The 24,526-nt window shown below is 32.2% G+C and overlaps 1 protein-coding gene across 10 annotated transcripts in view; it reads left to right on the top strand.

Moving 5' to 3' along the window:
* LOC126890038 (uncharacterized) overlaps positions 1-24,252 on the top strand; it is a 619,722-nt gene extending 595,470 nt beyond the window's left edge. For 9 of the 10 annotated variants that reach the window (XM_050658857.1, XM_050658859.1, XM_050658856.1 and 6 more), the window contains one exon: positions 19,472-24,252. In XM_050658857.1, coding sequence (XP_050514814.1) covers positions 19,472-19,706 — 235 coding nt within the window. In that variant the 3' untranslated portion in view covers positions 19,707-24,252. The remainder of the gene's footprint in view (positions 1-19,471) is intronic. The other variant, XM_050658865.1, reaches the window with a different exon arrangement.
* Positions 24,253-24,526: the final 274 nt, after the last annotated feature.

The following is a 24,526-nucleotide window of genomic DNA, read 5'->3' as shown; positions in this document are numbered from 1 at the left end:
ACCTAGTTGAGTATTGTATATTGTGTTTAATGTGTCAGTTATTTTTAAAATTTAATCAAAAGGGTATTCTCTACAAGGCGATTTAACCTATATAGCGAATGTATGATGAGACTTGTTTTAGAGAAGTGAGAAGTAGTCCAGAAAGCCACTGCGCATCCGCTAGGAAATTCTTTGCACAATTTAACTCAAAAACGACCCCATTTAACAAATTTGCATGTTGCCAAGTCCAAAAATAGGTCAAAAATTTTAAACGTTTTTTTTTTGTTTTTTTCCTAAAATTATTTTTTTTTCATCAAACAAAGTTTTTTTTTTCATAAACTAACGATAATAGGTGTATATGCAGTTAACGAAGATGCATTGGTTAACAAGAAAGAAGAATTCTACGAGAAACTAAACCGAGAAATAACATCGATAGGAAATACGAGGGAATTAATCTTACTTGGAGATTTTAATGGCAGGGTCGGAAAAAAACAAAACAATAAAATAATTGGTCCTTACGGAGAAAACATAACAAATGACAATGGGACCAGACTCATCACAATATGCGAACAGAACCAGCTCCGTATTACAAATGGATTCTATCAACATCGAGAAGTACATAAATACACCTGGGGACAGAGAACAAGGAATCTAAAATCTATAATAGATTACTTGATTGTACGCCAAAGATCAAATCTTAAAATCTACGACGTAAGAGCTTATAGAGGTGCAGTTTGTGGAAGCGATCACCATTTCTTAAAAGCAAAAATAATGTTTTCAAGAAGATGCCAGAAGGAACAACCAGTAGTTCGCTCAGAGATGGCAGATGACGTAAGATATAATCTTATAAGCCTAGAACAAGATAGTGTAAAAATATTGTATCAAAACAGACTAAACGAGAAACTTAAAAACATAACTTTCAATAACATCGAGGACCACTACAATTACATTAAAGAAAGTATTCACTCTGCAGCAAAAGAAGCCCTTGGATATTACGAAAAGAAAAACAAAAATACTCCATACTGGTGGGATGAAGAAATAGACACAGCGATAAAACAAAAGAAACAAAAGTATGAACAATATTTAAGTGCAAAAACAGATACCAATTGGTCTAATTACAAAAACCAACAAGCTAAGGTGAGACAAATGATAAGACAGAAAAAAATTAATCCTGGGATCAAAACTGTCAAAAAATAAATACGTACATAGGAGGAACCAGAAGTACACAAAGCTGGAAACTTATTAAATCTCTTAGGACCAACGACAAGAAAAAAGATTTAATCTCACCAATTTCGTTAGAAGCATGGGACATGTACTTCAGTAAACTGTTACAAGAAGATCGAGTAGAATTCAAAATAAAAGATAATAACCAAAACATACGCGTTGAAGCATCTCCTATAAGAATCACGAAAAAGGAAGTAAAGGATATTTGTACTTCACTCAAAAACAAAAAAGCACCCGGACCTGGCAATATACCCTCAGAACTAATAAAAAATGGAACTGAAAAACTATATGAGCACCTGACAATACTCTTTCAAAACTGCATAAACAAAGTAGAGGTTCCAGCCGAATTTAAAACCTCTACCATTTCAACTTTACATAAAAAAGGAAACAAACAAAATTGCGATAATTACCGTGGAATAGCAGTTACTAGTACCATTAGTAAAATCTATGGGAAAATGATCAAAAATAGAATAGAAAGAGAATATACTGATATGGAGGCAGAAGAACAGGCAGGTTTTAGAGCTGGTAGATCGACCATAGACCACCTTTTTTGTATCACTCAACTTATAGAAAAAAAGGTTGCCGTAAATCAAGAAGTCCACTTTTTGTTTGTTGATCTAAAAAAGGCCTACGATAGCATCCCCCAAAATAAGTTATGGAACACTCTAAGACAAACGAACATCAACTCAAATCTCATAACAGCAGTGGAAAAACTATATGATAACGCCAACGCCAAAGTTAAAATAGGAACGAATGTTTCCAAAGGTTTCGTAGTAGACAAAGGACTGAAGCAGGGATGCTGCCTATCGCCGACACTTTTCAAAATATATCTGGAACAAGCATTGAAACTTTGGAAGCGGAAATGCAGCGGCATGGGTATACAATTAAATAATAACAACCTGTACACTCTATGTTTTGCTGATGATCAAATTGTGATTGCTAACGAATATGACGATCTGGAATACATGACTCGAAAATTAATCGAAGAATACAAAAAATGGGGATTAGAAGTTAACATAGATAAAACAATGTACATGAACATCGGTGGCAACGAGCAGAGTCTAATTTTAAATGACGGACAACACATTAAGTACAACAATAAATATTCTTATTTAGGAGTAGAAATCACGGACGACGGCAAATCAGATCAGGCTATAAAAAAACGAAACATTCAAGGTAGAAGGGCCATATCGCAACTAAATAGTATTATTTGGGATCGACATATATCCAAAAAAAATAAACATCGAATATACAACACTATTATAAAGAGCATAGTAATGTATGGAAGTGACGTGTGGCAATTAAAGACAACTACTGAAAGAACACTACAAGCCACGGAGATGGATTACTGGAGACGTGCCGCAGGAAAATCAAAACTCGAAAGAGTTAATAACCAACGTATACGAGAGATTATGGGAGTCACACATACGATTGTCGAAGATATAAGAGTACAACAATTAAAGTGGTATGGACATGTGCAGAGAATGCCAGAACACCGTCTGCCCAAACAGATTCTAGATTGGTCACCAAATGGAAAAAGAAAAAGAGGCCGACCCAGAAAGAGCTGGAGAGAAGGAATAGACAGAGAGATCCGAGAGAGAGGTTTAGACGAAGACCTTTGGGAAGATAGAGATGCATGGAGATTGGGCATCGGAAGACGTCGGAGGACGTTTTAAACCGATTATATATATATATACAAAGTTTTTTAGGTTTTTTGGGTCATTCCAAACAGAAAAGGTCTTAAGTGACTTTTCTCTAAAGTGGACAGTTTTTGACATATAAGCGATTCAAAATTTAAAAATTGTGAAATCGGACATTTTTACCATCAAAATCTATGTGAAAAACTGAAAATATCAATGTTGCCAAGGCAGGTAGATATTCTTTAAACGTTGATTGAGGAAGAGTTTTTTGTAATACAATATCGAAAACCCCTTTGTTTTTTAATTGCTAATCAAGCGGGCGCGACACTATTTTCAACCGTTGCAGCGTTGGCGTTGGTTGCATGTATATTATTTTTTAATATGCGTAGATAGGTATATGTGCGGAAAAATATTCTGATTCAATTTTTTTTTACCATCTTTTGCCATATCAAAAACCCCTGTTTTTTAATTGCTAATCCAGTGGGCGCGACACTATTTTCAACCGTTGCGTTGCATGTATAAATTAATATGTAATCAGAAAACATTTTAAGTTTAAAAAAAAATTGTTTAAACACGTTTTTGAACCATTTTTGACCCTGGCAACATGCAAATTTGTTAATAGAGAAACTTTTCAAGCAAGATGGTGAAAAAAAAATTTAATCGGAATATTTGTCCGCACATATTATATTTACGCATATTACATACAATGTTGTATACATGCAACGATTCAATATAGTGTAATTAAAAAACAAAGGTGTTTTCGATATTGTATTGCAAAAAACTCTTCGGGATTTCATCAGTCGATGCTTAAATAATATCTACCTACCTTGGCAATATTGAAATTTTCAGTTTTTCACATAGTTTATGAGGGATAAAAATGACCGATTTCGCAATTTTTAAATTTTTAATCGCTTATGTGTCAAAAACTTTAGAGAAAAGTCACTGAAGACCTTTTCTGTTTGGAATCAACCAAAAAAGCTAAAAAAAGTGTTCGTTTTTCGATGTAAAAAAATAATATTAAAAAAACAACAAAAAAAAACGTTTAAAAAATTTTTGACCCATTTTTGAGTAAGATTGTGCAAAAAATACGAATTATAATATTTTGCGCAATGGCTTTCTGGACTAAAGAAGGTTCGTCAAAAGGTGGAGTTGGGATGTACCTATACGCTGTGAGCTCGTACGTAGAGGGGATATTTACAAATAAACCGGGAGATATTAACAGAAGTTCAACCACGATTTTTTAAGTCCTGCCCTTTGCAATACCGGAAGGTTAGAGAAGGTACTTACAATTTGTGGAAAAATCCACTGGTTTCCTGTGACATTTTCCAGTGAAAATTAGATTTTCCATGAAAAAAAAAATTGGGAGTTGCGATGAATTTTTAAGTCCTGCCATATCCATAGAGTAACAGGATACTATCTATTTTATGAAGAAAATTTTTTGGGCAGGACAGTTGCAAAAGGACTAAGGGAGTATACAGATATACAAATATGTAATGAAAATAATGAAATTTTCATAATTTTCCAAGTCCTGCCAACTTAATAAATTAATCATATTTATTTCAAAATGACCAAAAAAAAGTTGGCATGACGTCACCTAATATTTAACTGCACTTGTTTCTTGGAAAATTCTCTATAAAATTTTCACTCTGGTTCCGTGATAATTTCTAAGTCATAAAATAAATTTCATTATAAAATAAATAATTTCAGTAGACATTATTCAAAATGGCAGGATGTTTAGTTACACCATTTTTATCTATATATAGTTAAAAAATGTGTAAGAAAATTCGTGGAAAATTACACGATTTTCTAAGTCATGCCATTGCGCACATATCTCAAGAAGGTTAATATAAATCTATTTTCAAAGAGGCAGGATGGTTGTATGGTTATTTCGTATAAAAAAATTAAATTGTGTGTCTGTAAAATTATTTCAGGGTGTTATAAACATATTCATATCACCACAATTTTCTGAGTCATGCCATGTCGAGTATGCTTAAAAAACACTAATCTAAAACCGTTTAAAACTTGGCAGGATAACCGCAAAGATGAATAATACAAAAAATTAATTTGTATATTATTAAAACAATCGAATACTATTAAATATTATTTTCCTGAATAATGTCTCGGAAGTTTTACACACTTTTCAAATCTAATAGCAAACTGTAACATCTTTATTTTAAGTGATTAGATCATATTTTGATCTAAGTAAACGCAATAAAAGTAAATAAACAATTTTTACAATTTATTGGTTATAGTAGGGAATTTACCTACCCATTATATTATACAGGGTGTCCAGAAACTCTCATAACAAACGAAAACCGGAGATTCCTCAGATAATTTTAAGAAAATTTAACTCAATTCACCTAGTTCAAAAATGCTTCCGTGGAAAGCTAGAGCTCTTTAAAGATGGCGTCTTGTAATTCATCATCGTCATAATTCAACCCGGATCTATCCACTGCTGGATATAGGTCTCTCTCAGTCTTCTGTATGCATTTCTGTCCTGTGCTGTCTGCATCAAGTTTCTGTCGATCCGTTTGATGTCATCAGACCATCTGGTTGGCGGACGACCTCTACTTCGATATGCTTCGTCTAAAAGAAGCATATCGAAGTCTTGTAATTAGATTCTTTAAAATAGCTCCAGAACGCTTTTATTTGGAAAAACGAAAACTGGTACACTTATTGTTCTTCCAGAGGTCAATTGTCAAATGTCAATTATCAATTGTAAATTTTTAGTACCGGTCATAGGGGTCCGTTTTGGTTACGGAAACGGATATTTTATCGAATAACTTTTCTGTCTAACTTTTAAGCATTTCTGACACTGGATTATTAAATTCTGGGATAGTTTTGTACTAAAAGGTACTTTTGCTTTAACTCAGAAGAATACGCAGTTCTCTATAAAAATCGATTTGAAAAATTTTTCGGTTTTTGGTTTTTTGAGTTTAAAAGAATTTAGAAAAATTCTATTGAGGAAAACGAAAACTGCTACGTTTATTTCTCTTCCAGAGATGAATCGATTTTATCAATTGTGAATTTCTAGTACTGGTCATAGGCATCCGTCTGGGGTAGATCAACGGATATTTTTTATCTCATAACTTATTGGCACATCAAAGAAACATGAAACGTAAATCACGTTTCATGGAAATAAAACACTGCTAAACAAATGGACGTCCGGCCATTTATGCGACTCTCCGAAAATAAAAATGTTTTATGAGCATGAATCACACTTGTTTCATTGGTAGGCGGACTTTAAGATTTGTTTTGCCCGTTTTATATCCATGAAACGTTGTTTATTGTTATCAATATATTTTTGTTGCATAGCAATTTTATTCCGCCTTCTTACTTGTTCGAACACAAAATATACACGCATGTACGAGTAACAGGCGCTAAGTTGCCGCACTCAACTGGTTTTCCTGATATTGTAGGATTGTAGATATTGTTTCCTAGATTTGATAGCAAAATGTCCTAACAGTAACAACACCAGAATAAATCGATTTTTAAATACAGCACCTATCTACTTGCAACTTTTTGCATTGTGTTCAGGATAACATCAGGAAAAGGTGTACAATATAAAAATGGGTGGAAATTGCATTTAAGTACATAACATGCATCCAAAAATGCATAAACCTGTCAAAATCAGTGTATTAGGGGCAAACTTTTGTTATTTGGGAGGTTTATGGAGTTACGAATACGCAAGCAGAACCGACCTCCGAATCACCTAGTGCTCAGAGTTGCTGCTAAGGCACGTCATCTGGAGTTTCGTGGGATGTCGGCAATAAATTAAAGCAAACAGATTATTCGAGGGTTTTTGGGATGGCCGAACATGAATATGACATTACAACCGACCCTCGGAGCACCTGGTGCCCAGGGTGACTGATCTCTAATTTAGAGGGTTTTTGGAGGTCGATTCTGATGGCGTATTCATGTTCAGCAACCACAAAACTCCTCGAGTAATCTACTTGCATCACTTTAATGTCTGAAAGCCTCGAAATTTAAGAATATGGCGTGTATATCAGTCACCCCGAGCACTAGGTAAAGATCTGTTATAATGTGACATTCTTGTTCAGAAACCCCAAAAACCACCTGAGTAATCTGTCTGTATCAATTTACTGCCGGAATTAGTATATAAATATGGTATAGAAAATGCTTAACAAATAAAAAGGTACCATAAAATATCATTTTATTATAATACTAGTCCCATTTAAGAAAACTCAGAAAATACTCATTCCGAGTTTCAACCAACCCCGTATACTAAAATTAAACATTTTGGTATACTATTAATAACTGACAAATAACTGACTATATTAAAAATCGTTTAAACATAAATTAATATAAATTTGGATATCAAATCACTAACAATATGTATAGGGTGTGAATGTTCCTACAAAATTAACAAAAAAACGTAATTATATTTTAAACTACCTCGTATAATATTTCAAAACACTTATATTTTATTAAAGAGAACATCGAGTAGAATCCAAAAATGTAAAAATATACAGGGTATTCCATTTAAACAAACATAAATTTGTGTCACCCTGTTAAAACGGGTAGCCCTGTATATTAGGAAATACTGTTAAATCACAGTCCTATCTGTGGCCCATGTTTTACCTAATTAACTTTTTTCGTATATCTTACGACAAACGAGTAATTGGACTTTGTCACACTAATGCCCTACCCTGTATACAAAATAACCATAAAACCATCCTGCCTCTTTGTAAATAGACTTATATTAAGATTCTTGAAACATATGCAAAATGGCATGACTTAGAAAATCATTGATTTTTCACGAATTTTCTTACAAGTCTAGGACCCCTGCCGGCTTACAAGAACCGTTTAACCTTCCTGCCGAGTACCGAAAAGGTATTGATTGTATTTACGTATTATAACTTTTTAAAGGCAGGACTAAGAAAATCACTGAATCAGGGTGAAAATTTTACGAAGAATTTTCCAAGGGACAAGTATACTTAAACATTAGGAGACGTCATGCCAATATTTTTTTTGAGCATTTTGAAATAAATATGTTTAGTTTATTTAGTTGGCAGGACCTAGAAAATCATGAAAATTTCATTATTTTCCTTACATGTTTGTACACATATATACTCCGTTACCCCGAGAATTTTATTCTAAAAGTCTATTAATAATTTGCAATTCTACAAAAAGCTTTATAATCTTTAAACCTTAAAGTACAAGTAAGTATATTTTAATAGGATAAATGGTTTCTTGTAGAATTGCAATTCTTTTATTAGTTTTTTTGAAAAAAATTCCAAAATTCACTGACTAAGGCATTAAAGATTAAAGAAGAATTTTTCGAAAAATTACCAAGAGAGAAAAAGTATTTATTTCGATGAGATACCCCTAAAAAATTTTATTAAAAGCGATTCGGGAAACTTTTTTCTATTACTTGCAAACCATACGAATGTTGAAATAAAGAAGAGCAGGGAAGGTCTATAATTTGCAACTTACTTCCCGTCTATTCAACGTGGCAAAATTCCAACGAAAACATGGTTTCTATACTCAGTTAGGAATTTATAATAATAATAAAATAAAGAATACAACAGAATTTCGCCGTGAAACGAAAACAAGATACGTATTATATTTCAGTTTGTTCAGAGAGTGCCATAAACACCCTAACTAGTTTCAATCTTCATTCATTCTCCTTTGTAAATTACTCCGCGATTCAAAAATATATTCCGGTGTGCATCATTTTACGACTTGACAGAGAAAAAAGAAATTGAAAATAAAAGCTGGCAATACTTTAAACGCGTTTTCCTCAAAACTGCTTTTTTCTAAGGCGGTAGACATTGTAATTCAAAAACTACTTGACCGACCCACCTAAAATTTTGTATGTATTTTCTTTAAACATTCCTTGAGGTAACTTTTATTCACATTCACATTTTATTCACTTTTTTAACATTCCTTTTATGCTTATTTTTTATTTAACAATAATAAATATGTCGATTTTCACCCTTTTTGCAAAAAAAAAAATCGTTGTTTTGACTTTAAACGTTGATTGAATACACGAATGGTGTATTCAATCAAAGCTTTAAGTGATATCAAAAAGTCAAAAGTCGATAAAACTAAAAAACTCGACAGTGTTACTCCTAGAAACCGCGAAACTCATAAGCTAATAAAATACTTTTGAAATTTTTCATCCAATGATGAATTCTGATGTCCACCGCAAAATTCATTGTTTTTTGAGTTGTCTTAAAAATTTGCCACCGTTTGCTTATTTTTCAATATTTTTCCTTGAATTTTTCTTTTAATGATCTATGACTTGTGCTGAATATGCTTATTTAATTTAAAAATAAAATATTTCTACCATACTTTCAAAAAAAATTCACAAAAATGTACTTGAAATGTTTCATTAAATTCACCGGTGGTAAAAGGTACAGGCTCAGCTTCGACATCCCACTGCACTGTCAGTCGCGGGGTGGGAATAGCTCTTCCTTCAGGGTACCTACTCTTCCTTCAAGCTTTCTGTTCAGTGGCATCTCATATTATATAATATACATTTTGAATTGCTTCGTGATGATTTTGTAGTCCAGCTTCCAGCTTTTTCCACTGAAAAACAAGAAGGTGATGGGATGTATGGTTGATCTAAAAAATTCAGTCGAGTCTAATAGTCAGGGAGGTAGTGTCAAATTTTTAGGGTGACTTTAGCACGGATTCTATGAATTTATTTTGATAGATAGTACTTGTTTGATAACGAAAATGTCGGTCAGCTGGCGCGACTCCGATACAATATGAAAGTAGATGGAAAACCTTACAACTTAAGTTAAGTATTATTTTATTTCCGTGCCTTACATACATAATGGTCTAGTGGTTAAAATATCTGGCTCCTGGCTTTCACCCAGGCGAGTTGGGTTCGATTCACGGCGTCGGAAATCCTTTTTGTTTTTAAAATTAACAGTTTGATTTGAAAAATAATTATTTTTATAATACCACGTGTTTATTATTTATACGACACAACACAAAAAAGTATTAAAAAACCATTATTTTTCAATTTTTTATGTCAATTTTTTCCGACACCAGGAATCGAACCCCAAAGCGAGGTGCCAGGTATTCTAACCACTAGGCCATTATGGATGTAAGGTACGGGGATAAATATTTGACTTATAAGTTGTAGGGTATTTCCATCTACTTTCATGTTTTATCTTTTTTTGTCTAAAAGCCCCGGTTTTGAGCCAGCTGACACACCATTTGTTAATAAGCTTTGGAACAACTGATTAGGTATATCAAAAACAACAGCCATGCTAAAATGCTGCGGTCAAATCTCACGCTACCTCCCGGACTATAATCTAGTCTGATTTTTCATATGAGAACAATACTCGATAAATACGTAGAATTTTTGGAAAGTATATAAATAGTACTAAAATGTTTATATCTCTTTCCAAAAAATATAATTTAAGATTAAACCAAAAAATCATTACATGAATATTTTTACTGTTCTTTAAGTTTTAAAAGTAACTGATTTATTTAAACTAGGGTAGTCTGTGATAGTGTCTAACACAAGATAGAGATAGGACAGTGATTTACAAATGGGAATTTGAATATAGCAAATCAAAAATGTTTCTAAAGTGTTAATGTATCATTCTCTTAAGTAGGAATTCCCATTTTTAAATATGTATTTATTGTTTGTAGAATTATATAGTGCTCTTTAGATAAAACTATCCACCTTAAATAACTTTTGAATCACTGATTTTTAGAAAAAACGCAAAAACGGGTCAAATAATACTTGAAGGGGGAGACATTGTGCCATATTTAAGCTTGCCGGGAAAGGCACTCTCTCAGCCCCCGTATCATCCCTTAATTTTGTTTCAATTACTACCCCCTTTTTTATCTCATATTTGGATTCTCCTCTTTATACTGATTTCAAAAATGTATAGCACTTGATGCTTAAAGTGATTAGTTTATGACAAAAATAAATACAAAAGCAAAAAACTGGATTGAATAAAAATTATTTTTTTAACAATTTTATAACATTTAGAGTGAACATTTCACTACCAAAAATTTTAACATTAGTTATTCAAAAATTTTAACAATAATTAGTCAAGCTTTCAAAAGTCATTTTGAGTAATTACCTATTGTTAAAATTTTTGGTAGTGAAAAGTTCAGTCTAAATGATTGTATATCTAATGTAATAAAATTGTTAAAAAAATAATTTTTTTCAATCCAGTTTTGTTGATTTTGTATTTATTTTTCTCATAAACTAATCACTTTAAGCATCAGGTATTTTACATTTTTGAAATCAGTACAAAGAGGAGAATCCAAATATAAAATAAAAAAAGAGGGTAGTAATTTAAAAAAAAATAAGGGATGATACGGGGGATGAGAGGGTGCCTTTACCGGCAAGCTTAAATATGGCATAATGTCTCCCCCTCCAAGTATTTGACGTGTTTTTTCGTTTTTTCTAAAAAGCAGTGGTTCAAAAGTTATTTAAGGTGGATAGTTTTATCTGAAGAGCACTGTATACATATTTTTGTTGTGATCTATTTTGTTGTCGTTACATGATTTATTCCATTTTAAATACTAGTCCAAGTAATGAAGCTTAAAATAAGACAAAACCTCGCAATTTTTACAGAATGGATCGATTTGCTTGAAAATTTGTGAATGAATAGTGGATAGTCCAAGGATCAAAATCTATATGATGCCGAAAGGCGCTTTTACCATGGGGGTGGTTGCTACCCCATCTCGGGGGTGGAAATTTTTTATTATATTTTGACTGCAAAAGTTGGTAAAAACATTCATTCTAAGCAAAAAACGTTCTATACATTTTTTTCATAAAATTAATAGTTTTCGATTTATTCGCTATCGAAAGAGTTAGTTTTATATGGAAAAAATAAATGTTTTTAATAATAAGTTTTCTGCATAACTGCAAAAGTTTTCGTTTTATCAAAACAACTTTACTTAACAAAAATGTACCTTTCGAAAAAATAAACAAAACCGTGTTTTTTAATTTTCTTTAAGACCAATAGCAATCGAGCTATACTTTATTATATATTGGCTCTTCCTCGTCAAATGCTAAATATTGTAGTTTCAAAGTCAAAAGACGGGAAAACTATGCATTTTTCGAGGACAACTTGTTCAAACTAATTTAAAGTACTTAAAAATATTTATCTCCAGAAATAAAAAAAAAGTCTCTAGCTCAAAAATTAAGTGACTTATAATGAAACGAATGTCAGTCCCCATTTTTTTTCAGCGAAAAAGTGATCGCAAGCAACCCCCTAATCACCACCTTAATTAAAATTAGTCATTAATCTTATTTGGTCTTTTTTATTTATGTATAATTAATAGGTTCTAGAAGTTTGACTGGCTTAGAATTATTGGTTTAAAAAAAAATGGAGTTAAAAGCGAATAACGAATTTTTGTAGTTTGGAAAAAAATGGCCTTTTCTTCAGAATAGGAAGATTAGCATCAGAGATACGAAAAAATATTCAAATATGAAATTGTAGCTTATTTAATTCCCAAGAACCTGGTTTGCAAAAATTTTTTCTACGGTAAAAATTGAGTGAGCTATTGACAATTAAAGCTTGCAGTAACATGCAAAAACCACCTTTACCAACCCTTTCAAAGTCACCTCTTTTTGTAACTGAGGATTTTAAAAAGATTTAATGTTAATAGGCTGCTAGATCTTGTAAAAACCTACAAAATTATTTTTTACCAAACTTTCTAAGATAAAAAATAAAAAACGTTACGTTTAAAAAATCAATATATTTTTTTGAAAAAAAAAATGAGAAATCCAATTGGAAGCATAATAATGTAAGTTAGCGGTGTTTTTAGTCATTGGCCTTATTCATTCTTATTTATTTATGTATTATTAATAGATTCTAGAAGTTTGACTTGCACAGGACTTGCACAGACTTCTAGAAGTTTGGCTTAGAATGATTAGTTTTTAAAAAACTGGAGTTAAAAGTGAATAACGAATTTTTGTAGTTTGGTGAAAAATGCCATTTTCTTCAGAATAGAAAGATTAGCATCAGAGATACAAAAAAATGTTTCAATATAAAATTGTAGGTTATTTAATTCCAAAGACCTTAGTTTGAAAAAAATTTTTCTATGGCAAAAATTAAGTGAATCGTAAATGAGTATATCGTCAAACATTGATTTTTTCAATACAAAACTAACACATTCGATAGCGAATAAATCGAAAACTATTAATTTTATCAAAAAAATGTATAGAACATTTTTTGCTTAGAATGAATGTTTTTAACAACTTTTGCGGTCAAAATATAATAAAAAATTTCCACCCCCGAGACGGGGTGGCAACCACCCCCATGGTAAAAGCGCCTTTCGGAATCATATAGATTTTGATCCTTGGACTATCCACTACTTATTCTCAAATTTTCAAGCAAATCGATCCATTCTGTAAAAATTGCGAGGTGAAAAGCTTCGGTTCCTGGCCTATACGTTAAATACGAGTATATATATTCAAATACAAATTTATATAGTATCTACATTTTATGAAAGATATAAGTGGCCTTATAAACAAAGATTAGTTTGAAAAAATTGCTTTTCCAGTACTTGTAATAGATTTTTTGTGTGTTTCATGCTGCTGCACAGCAATTCCAGGTAAGGAGATAGTTTAATGATTGATCAAATATCACAATTCTTAAAAAAATATATCACAAGGAAAAAAATTCCCGTAACTAGCTGTATACCATAAATTACAAAAAATAAAAACCTTTTCTTGTAAAAGGTATAGTTAAAATTCCTAAAAAGGGTTATATCACAACAGAACGTTTTCGGAATCAATATTCCATCATCAGTGTTATCACCTAAAATAAGTAAGTATAACTTTTTAAGTAAAGCAAACGTGAGGTTAAATGTTGACTAAGGTAAAAAGTTAATAGATAGTTTTACTTACAGGTCACATTACCAGGTTTAAACCACCAAGATATACGGGTAAAAACCCTTAAGGTTTTTTAAATTGTGAAGGTTACATTATATTATAAAATTTTAAGGGATGTTAAAAATATTCCCAGGTTAACTCCCGGCATCACATCGCATCAACCATATTGGTTGTAATATTTAAAGGTAGGACCTCACATGGCAGAATTTAGATGACAACTGATTCAACTGAACTTATTAGCTCTCTGAACGATGTCAGCACTAAGCTGTCAATGTACCTTGAAAAACTCTAATAATATGTATAGTTAATTCAGCCAAAGAATTTAAATTTTGTGTTAATATTTAAAGTAATAACAGTAGTTAAGAAACAGTTGTTGGTTTACAAATGGTTAAACAAATGTTTGTTCACTACTGTTATTATTTTAAATATTAACATAATATTTAAATTCTTTGGCTCAATTAACTATATAGCCCGGGAGGTAGTGTCAAATATCACCGGAGCATTTTAGCATGGCTGTTTTTTTATTTAGATAGGTGTTCTAAACCGTATTAACAAATGATGTGTCAGCTGGCCCATATCCGGGGATTTTAGGCAAGAAAAGGTAAAATGTGGAACTTGATGGAAAAACGCTACAACTTATGTGTCAAATCTTTATTTCCGTGACTTACGTGTATAATGGCGTAGAATACCTAGCTACTGGCTTTCACCCAGGGGACTCGGGTTCAATTCCTGGCGTTGGAGATTTTTTTTGTTTTTAAAATTGACATTTTGATTTGAAAAATAATTATTGTTTGATAATACCGCTTATCCGTGTATATAATCAATGATAATACCACTTTTTTATTATTTATACGACACAATATAAAAAAGTCTGTATGTCTTTTATAGAATCGTAAACGTAAACTATGCATTTGATCATATTATGATTGACCTTAATAAGCAAAGTTGTTGTACATGAACCCCTGAAGCTTCCTGAGTTAGTACGAATCTACTTTTTTATTCCAGAAATATCTACCTCGACATTATTTTTTATTTTTTTGGACAAACTGTTTTTTCTTAATTTTATATGATGTAGAACCAAAAGATACATTACAGATGGCATGATGGAACTGGAGCAGGTACCTTGGAATAGGTTCTAATCGTGTATTCCACGCACTAGTGACAAAAAGTCGACGGCTCGGTTTTTATTCCAACGGCGCTGCATCGACCGCAATCCGCAATTTACAATAAACTCGAACTGGATTCTCGCTCGGAATAGGTTTTAGCACAGCCATTTAGACATCGAAAGAGCTAACGTAGGGTTAGTAGGAAACGCATCGGTGACGTTCGTTTCGATAGATACATACAAGCCTAATTTTTCACTTTTCTATCACCAACCCCCATTTTTTAATAGCCATCTAAATATTTCCCTGTTCTCTATAATATATAAAAATGAATGTTTGTCTGTATGTCCCTTATAGAATCGTAAACTATGCATCTTATCAAGAAAGCTTCAGGGGTTCATGTATAACAACTTTGCTTATTAAGGTCAAATCATAATATCTATAATCAAATGCATAGTTTACGATTCTATAAAAGACATACCTACAGACTCTTTTTATATTGTGTCGTATAAATAATAAAAACGTAGTATTATCAAAAAATAATTATTTTTCAAATCAAAATGTCAATTTTAAAAACAAAAAAATCTCCAACGCCAGGAATTGAACCCGTGTCCCCTGGGTGAAAGCCAATAGCTAGGTATTCTACGCCAATATACACATAAGTCAAGGAGATAAATATTTGACGTATAATTTGTAGCGTTTTTCCATCAAGTTTCACATTTTGCCTTTTCTTGCCTAATTTACTCGGATATGGACCAGCTGACACATCATTTGTTAATAAGCTTTTGAACACCTAACTAAATAAATAGAAAACAACCATGCTAAAATGCTCCGGTCAAATTTGACACAACCTCCTGGGCTAATACATATTATTACAGTTTTTTAAGGAACATTGACAGCCTAGTGCTGACATCGTTCAGAGAGCCAATAAGTTCAGTTGTCATTTAAACTCTGCCATGTGAGGTCCTTCCTTTAAATATTACAACCAATATGGTTGGTGTCATGTGATGCCGGGAGTTAATATGGGAATATTTTTAACATCGTTTAAAAATAAAAATATACTTAATAAAAATTTATAAAATTTTGTAATATAATGTAACCTTCACAATTTTAAAACAACTTAAGGGTTTCTACCCGTATATCTTGGTCGCTTAAAACATGTAATGTGACCTGTACTATTAACCTATTAACTTTTTTACCCCAGTCAAAATTTAACCTCACGTATGCTTTACTTAAAGAGTTATACTTATTTTAGGTGATAACACTGATGATGGAATACTGATTCCGAAAACATTCTGTTGTGATATAACAATTTTTAGGTATTTTAAATATACAGGGTGTTTCATTGGGAAACGGAAATACTTTAATGGTGAATAGAGGTCACCGAGCCGGTTCTAGATATACTACATATTTTGCCCTACCGACTTTTATAACCGAGTTACAGGGTGTTTTATCGATTTTGCCTATTTCTTTCCTAAGCCATAACTTTAGAACCATTCTGTATATTTTTTTGATATTTGGTACACATATGTCTCATTCAAAACCCAAACCACCGACATACTAACCATAAGAAAAATCCAGGTCCGGATTAACAAAAAATTATAAAGTAATTGTGATCTTAAAACAACACTCTGTATATTGAAATTTTGAAAATATGTTTGCATATTTGAAAAGAGCAAAAGAGCACAAAAAAGTAAGTTTAATGGTTCGCTTCAATTTTTCGGCCAGACAATTTTATGACTTTAATTTTGAAATTATATTGAATTTTTTAAGAACTTTGACATTAAAAAGCAGATATTATTAACTTTAGTTATAAAGTATTAAAGTTAATGAATAAATACTAATTTTTAAAATAATCAATACTTATTTACCACATTGGAACGACCCAATTACTAATGACAAGAAAAATCCAGGTCCGGATTAAGAAAAAAATATAAAGTAATTGTGACCTTGAAACAACACCCTGTATATTGAATTTTTGAAAAAAATTTTGTGTATTTTAAAAGAGCATAAAAACTGCGTTAAAAGGTGCATGTCAAATTTTTGCGCAGATAATTTAATTACGGCAATTTTGAAATCATATTGATTAATTCTGTCAAGGTGACACGAATCTGCCAGAAAAATGAAGAACAATCCCAATGTACTTAGAAAATCGATTCGAAATATCTTAAAACGAGCAAGGAAATGCATCGAACAAAATGGCGGACATTTTGAGCAACTGTTATAGTTCAAATATTTTTAATTTAGGTATATTAAATTGTTGAATTGTAACGAATTTTTGTTTTATTAGATATAGCAGTTTTTTTAATTCTTTACTAATTCATTAAAATATCCCAATTCTCGCAATTCTAATTTTTAATGATGTGCATACAGCTACCAATACAGAGAATCCATGAAGCCAGCGTAGTAAATAATTATTAAGTGTTTTTAAAATAAGTATTGATTCATTAACATTAAATTATTAAAAGTTAATTATAGCTGGTTTTTAATCTCAGAGTTCTTTAAAATTTCAATATAATTTCAAAATTGATGTAATTAAATCAACGGCGAAAAAATTAAAATAAGCCTTTAATCACAGTTTTTCATGCTCTTTTAAAATGCGCAGACAAATTTTTAAAATTTCAATATACAGGGTGTTGGTTCAAGGTCACAATTACTTTGTATTTTTTTCTTAATCCGGACCTGGATTTTTCTTGTCATTAGTAATTGGGTCATTCCAATGTGGTAAATAAGTATTGATTATTTTTAAAATGAGTATTTATTCATTAACTTTAATAATTTGTAACTAAAAGTTCATAATATCTGCTTTTTAATGTCAAAGTTCTTAAAAAATTCAATATAATTTCAAAATTAAAGTCATAAAATTGTCTGGCCGAAAAATTGAAGCGAACCATTAAACTTACTTTTTTGTGCTCTTTTCAGATATGCAAACAGATTTTCAAAATTTCAATATACAGGGTGGTAATTACTTTATAATTTTTTGTTAATCCGAACCTGGATTTTTCTTATGATTAGTATGTCGGTCGTTTGGGTTTTGAATGAGACGTATGTGTACCAAATATCAAAAAAATATACAGGGTGGTTCTAAAGTTATGGCTTACGAAAGACATGGGCAAAATCGATAAAACACCCTGTAACTCGGTTATAAAAGTCGGTAGGGCAAAATATGTACTATATCTAGAACCGGCTCGGTGACCTCTATTCACCATTAAAGTATTTCCGTTTCCCAATGAAACACCCTGTACCTTTTACAAGGTAAGGTTTTTATTTTTTGTGATTTATGGTATACGGGAATTTTTTTCCTTGTGATAAATTTAATAATAATTGATAAAATAGGTATCACATTTCTTAAAAACTGAACTGAACTTAAAACGATTAAAAATGGACGGAAGGTAACTAAATAGTAAGACATTATTACACAGGTCAAAATTTGACCAATATTCGGAACCAGAGAATCAGAGATCTGAGTATACTTTTCAGAAGGTTTCTTGTGTGCCGAATCTATACTCCAAATTGCCAAATTAGCTCTGGTTTCTGAGACATCCTAACCATAAGAATAGCTGTTTTTGGCCGTTTTTGAGGTTGTGTAGCATCGTAATAATTTTTTCTTTCAGAAGCTGTCATAAACATCTTAAAGTATAAGTCTCAATATTTTAAATGACGTTGAGTTTACTGAGATATATTCCTTTTTCGCTGAGGTATATCATTTTAAGGTTTCTTAGTTTTAAAAACTACAAACCATAACTTATTACCATTTAACCATATGGTGTGTATAACGGAAAATCTAAATTCAGAAATCCAAATCTCATAAAACTTTTTACCAACAGCCTCAAATCTGACAATCCGAATCAAATAACTTCAAATCCAAAAATCTCAAATCTACACACCCCAAATCCATCTAACCCCTAGAAACCACCTCTTTCACTCCGCAACCAGGCAAACCCACCTGGAGTCCCTAAGATTAATTGTTTTTGTTTCATATCAAAATAAAATCACATACAGTAATTATGTTTAATGATCGAAACAAAACACTTCTACCCCTAATATCCCATAAACACTACCCATTTCAATCCAGAAGCAGGAAAACCGCATTTGAAAGAAAAATAATTGCATATTATTTTAGGATATGACATATTAACGTGTCTACATAATCTCAAAAATGGCCACCTCCGAGGCTTCTAAAAAATTTTTAAGAAATTTCTTTCTTTAGTCTCACCATCCGTTATAGCTTCCATTTTTAGAAGCCTCCAAGGTGTAACCAGAAAATCGTCCCAATAGTTTTAATCTGGTGGTATGTAAAATAATATTTTAAATTTTATTTTATGTGCTATTAGATTAAAACTTAGACTTTTTTTAGCAGATGTGGCTAGGGCATCCCTGCCTTTTCGTTTGTTGCAATCCGAGACTGGACGCCAGGGATTGTTCTGGAACAGTCAGAGAGAGCTGCATATGCACCTCCTTACGAGAGACTAATAAGTTTCGAAACCAGTAGGGGTGCTTGCACAACCGCTGATTGAACTAAAATATAATACGGCTGTACTTTCGTATTGCAACAAAATTGAAAATGTTTATTCATTTTTAATGAAATATATTTCTTCAACCCATTTGAAATAGACTCACACATGCAACCAATTCGTTATTTTAATTGAATAACCTTATACAAGTACTTTTCCTTGTTTCAGTGTGACTGAATTTCTATCTCCAACATCGCCCAGGACCGCAAGGAAGTCGCGCCCTCCATCAGTAACGCCACCAGGGACGAGTGACTCGACGCCCTCGAAGAAGATTCCTTCGAGGTTGTGGAGGCAACCAGGGGAGCCGCCCTCCCCTCAACGTTACGCCTTTATTTCTAGTTCTACTTCTTCTATCCCAAGGCGGGCCCATAGTCGTACTAGAACGCCTGCTTCCACATCGTGATATTCTTTCTTGAATTTTTTTTTTCAATTTTTAGATTCGATTTTTAGGTGTATTGTGGAAAGTGGTAACGATGTAGTACTTTGAAGATATGAACCAAATGATTAAGTCTACAAATAATTTATGACTGAGGCAGTTAGAAAAAGGCCTTTCATGTAGTTAAACAATCAGACCAATATATTAGATTCAATGGATATAATAATTTAGTTGCAACGTCGCAATAAAAAATATAATTAATAGCAAAAGAATTATTGTGCAAATTATTTTGTAGAAATATAACAAATATATACAGGGAGTAGTATTAAATAACGAGACTGACGTTGTAAAGCATTTTACTTTGATCCCATATTATCCTCTTCAATATTTACCCCTATCCTATCCTATAACGTTTGTTGCAAATCTTCCATTATTCGAAATAGTGAGGGAGGTAGTTCTTTAAAAGCGTGTGCCGTTTTCTCTTTCATAGCTTCAAATCTTGTTCTATTGTGCAGATTTTACCTTGGAAAACAACAAATAAAAATTGCACAGCGCAAGATCCAACGAATAAACCATCTGTTTCAATTATGGAATTCTATACTGATCTAGAAACTTCGTGACAGAGAATTCAAAATTTGCTCACCTTTTCGCGTGTTTAAATTATTATATAAAATAATTTTATCAATTGATACAATTTGTAACGGCTAGATACAAATTGGTAACTTGTATTTATTCATTTAATGTTCCATTTTAGCTCGGGCTTTGTGGCGGGTAGTTCTTTTAGGACAAGATACTCAGTAAAACACAGGTTACAATAAAATAAATATATAAAGGATATTTATATACAGCTCAAAATTAAAAATAACAAAATAAAATATCATTCTATTTTCGCCCCGTTCCCGAACAAGCTCCCTAAATAAAATTGTATTTATAACTATCATCAGAAATATAATAACAACACAGTTTATATAATAGCAATCGCGCTATAAGGAATCAATCTATCTTCATAATTAGACACTCAGACTCGTAGTCTCCAATCAAACATCGACACACAGTTACCCATCAGCCAGCTCTGGGCAGAGGTGGCGGCTACCGCTCACTGCGGTTACAGCTCCGACGGAACGCCTCCTCACTACAGAGCGTGTCCACCTCGGCAGGTTCCAATTCACTTCATTGCATATCTGCCGTTTGAGTTCTTCCCGGTTCAGTACGCCGCGAGTAACTGATTTCATGGTTCTCCTTGCTCGTCTTAAATACACTCTCGGTAGCCATCACTCCTTGGTTTCGCCGATATGGAAACGCGTTCGATCCTCTGCTATTGATCTGCCGAACGCCGGGCAGCAGGCGTCATATCGCTACAATATTGTTATCCGTTTTTGGCGTGGAAGGACGACGGTAGGACAAAGAGCGACGTTGCAGCGTCAGTTATTTAATATTGACATCTCATAAATATATTTTCTTACTTGGAAACATTTTTTTAGTTCAGTGTATTGAAAATATGTTCTCTGTGCTCCCAACAACAATATACATATAGTAGGTATTTATATTACATACTAGACCGATGCCGCTGGCAATACGTAGAACATTGCCGTCAATATTTTCATTGCCAAAAAAAGGGTTTCAATAGAACTAAAACAAAATCTTCAAAAATCATTCTAAAGAGTACTGCATTCTTACTATTTAAAAATATATAAAGTACTCATGGGAATATATTATTTATCTAGTATTGAATAATTATATTTTTGTTGCTATTTCAATGTTTTTCATATTAGTCTATACAAAAATTATTTATAACATGATATGAAAATGGAAAAAACATAGAAGACAAAGGGTAAAAAGAATACTCGACTGTCTATTCTCCACAACTATTTATATTGAAAGGTCAATGAGTAGAGATACAATAAAATTAATACAATCATCAAGCTTGAAGCGTACGAAATAATCGACTTTTTTAATAACATTTTTTTAATGAATAAGAGATTGTTCTTTTACGTATTTTTTAGTCATATACTGGAAATCGTTGGGAAAAAGGCTATGCAGTGATTTGTTAAGTTTAGTCTACTGTTTAACTTCTTATATTAAATGATTTTTGTTTCTGTGGAACTTACTTACTATATTGTTAATCAGTAACTTCATATTCAATAATGATCGTTTCTACGGAATATATATTTTTTATCATCTCTCCTGTAATCTGTTTTTGCTTCATCTCTTTCCTAGAATTTTCCTTCTGTAGGAATAAAAACTGCCGAACTTTGCATATTGAAATAATCTTTCGTTTCTATGAAATGTCCTTTTGAGGCCTCTCCCACCATTTAATTTTTCGTTTTGCTCATCCACTGACTTCATCCTTCCACCTTCGCCGTGGCCTTCCTTTTGGTATTGCGCCCTGCATATCTAGGGCTCTTTTTGACAATCTTTCGGTCTACATTCTCATGACCAGCCCATCGACATCCCTTAAGTTTAACGAATTCTGAGATCGGTGTCTCTTTGAACAGTTGAACAGTTGGTAGAGTTCATGGTTGTAGCTGGATCTCCATAATCCATTTTCGGTAATGGATCCTTTCTTAGGACTTTTCTTTCAAAGACTTACAGCTTAATTTTTGTATTTTCTGTCATCACCCATGTCTCGCATCCAGAACGTACTATTTATTGGTCCGGTAATAGTTTAGTAGACTTTGATTTTCGATCTCCAATATGTGTTTTTAGAGCAGGACACACTAGAGAGAGAAAATTATTATTCTCTCCTACCATGGTTTAATTCTTGTTCTTTTGTTATGAACTACGGTATTAACTCCTCATACTGGATAATTATCGTTTCTGCGAAAAATATCTTCTTTCATTTTCTCTTTTGCTATATATTTTTACTCTAACTCTCTTATTAGAGCTTTCCCATATTTATAGGAGCTAACCACTCAATATCTCTTCGTATTAAATGAATCTCATATCTGTGAAATATATGTTCTTCCAGATCTTTTGATGTCATTTATCGTTCTTCTAGTTTACTCACACAAAGGTAACTTTTCACATCCTTGTAACTTTCACTATGTAAATTTTTATTAAACTATTACTACTTATTCTACTACTACTATTTTTTCATAAATCAGTTTCGTATCTCTGAAGTGTATATCGCGACCTAAAAAAGTCAAACTAGTTGGCCATGTTGTATGCAATCAGAAGCTATTTCCGAATCGACATGCATGGTAATGTACAAATACGTCTTTTCATAGATAATAATACACCATTGACAAAAATTTGGCTTACAGTCAAATGGTTTAAGTTTTTCCTGGAAATATTTCGTTACACAATGTTTTTGTTCCTCCCATGAGTATGTATTAACATTCCAAAATATTTTTATAGATAATTGTAAAAGGTATATAAATACTTAATACTTTTTGACTGTGATTTATTTTACTTTTTTGTGTGGATATTTTTGATTTTTTATTTAGTTAAAATTCAAAAATATTCGGTGTACCCAATAGTATAAGTCAAAAAATATTGTTCCGTTAGTATCATGTGTACCGAGGAGGTCTTAAGATGTATTCAGTTGAAAGACGCTTAAGCCTCGGTTTCCTCGAAAGCGGCACCGACAAACTGAGAACGTAACACTGCGATGAATGACGTCATAGAAAACTGTACCATGCAAAATAATAGCGGTGGTTTCCAAGGATGCGTTGGAAGCCACCGCTTGCTGAGTTTGCACATTCCATTGGCGCAGTGAAGAACCTTAAATTTTTCACCGTAATCTGACGTAATTCATCGAAGTGTTACTGTCACAGTTTGTCGGTGCCGCTTTCGAGGAAACCCAGGCTTTAGTTACAGAGATGCAGTGCACAACATAGCTTTTATGATTTTTTAAAATTTTTTTGTCATATAGTATTTTCAATTGTATTAACATAAATATATTCAGTGGCATTAGAAGTGTTACACCCAGAAGACATAATTTCTTGAACTTAATTTTTTGGCGATATGAGTGGCAAAGACGTATAAAGCACAGCCACCCTTGAAAAGGGATAAACTAAGGAAGAAAAATGATGCATTTTTTTGGTTCTTCAAGCATAGTATGCTGTTTATTATTATAACAACTTATTCACTTAAGATGGCAGTAGGTATCTAAACATTTTTTACCTGTAATAAATGGCAACATACGTAAAACGCTCCTGTGATATTTCGTCATAAAAAGTACACAAGTTTTAAACAAAAAAAAAAAACAACCGAAATTAAAATGTATAACATTTTTAGCTGTGAATGTATAATAGTAAAAGATCTGAAAAATGATAATTACTTGGTCATTAATAGGCGTTGATTACCATGACAAAAAATTGCATTTCCGTGTATTGTTTATTAAAAAATGTCTTAAAAATTATTTTCCTCGTGGAAATATAAGGAACCGAATACATCTTTCGACCTCCGTAACATATAAGTCAACTAAAACGTACAATGTTAACTAAAGTGGTTATTTTTGTTTATATTTATTAAAATAATTGTGCAATATGTTATTGTTGCTCCTAATCGAGTATTACTAGCGTTAATTAGATTGTATTTATTATTTATTAAATAAAAATATAGACAAGAATCTTGTACGTGTTTTTCGATCTGTCCTAATAGACGGAGAGCTAGAGCCGAAAAATCATCGTCATAAGTAATATGGAGTTTTTCCTGTGAAATGCGTCCATTGAATATTGACAATTATGACCCCTTTCAGGCTGACACCTCAGTGGATACAGGAAGTAGCAATAAGGGATGAAAGGGAAAAGTTAGTGCAGTAATTAAAGGTTATCACCTCCTATTTTGTTAAACCTGTATCGATTTGCATGAAAATTGGTGACTAGTTAGAGCATACCTCATGA

The sequence above is a fragment of the Diabrotica virgifera genome, chromosome 8, assembly GCF_917563875.1.
Source record: "Diabrotica virgifera virgifera chromosome 8, PGI_DIABVI_V3a".
NCBI lineage: Eukaryota > Metazoa > Arthropoda > Insecta > Coleoptera > Chrysomelidae > Diabrotica > Diabrotica virgifera.
The sequence above is the reverse complement of the archived record's forward strand: the minus strand, read 5'-3'. Positions and strand labels throughout refer to the sequence as shown.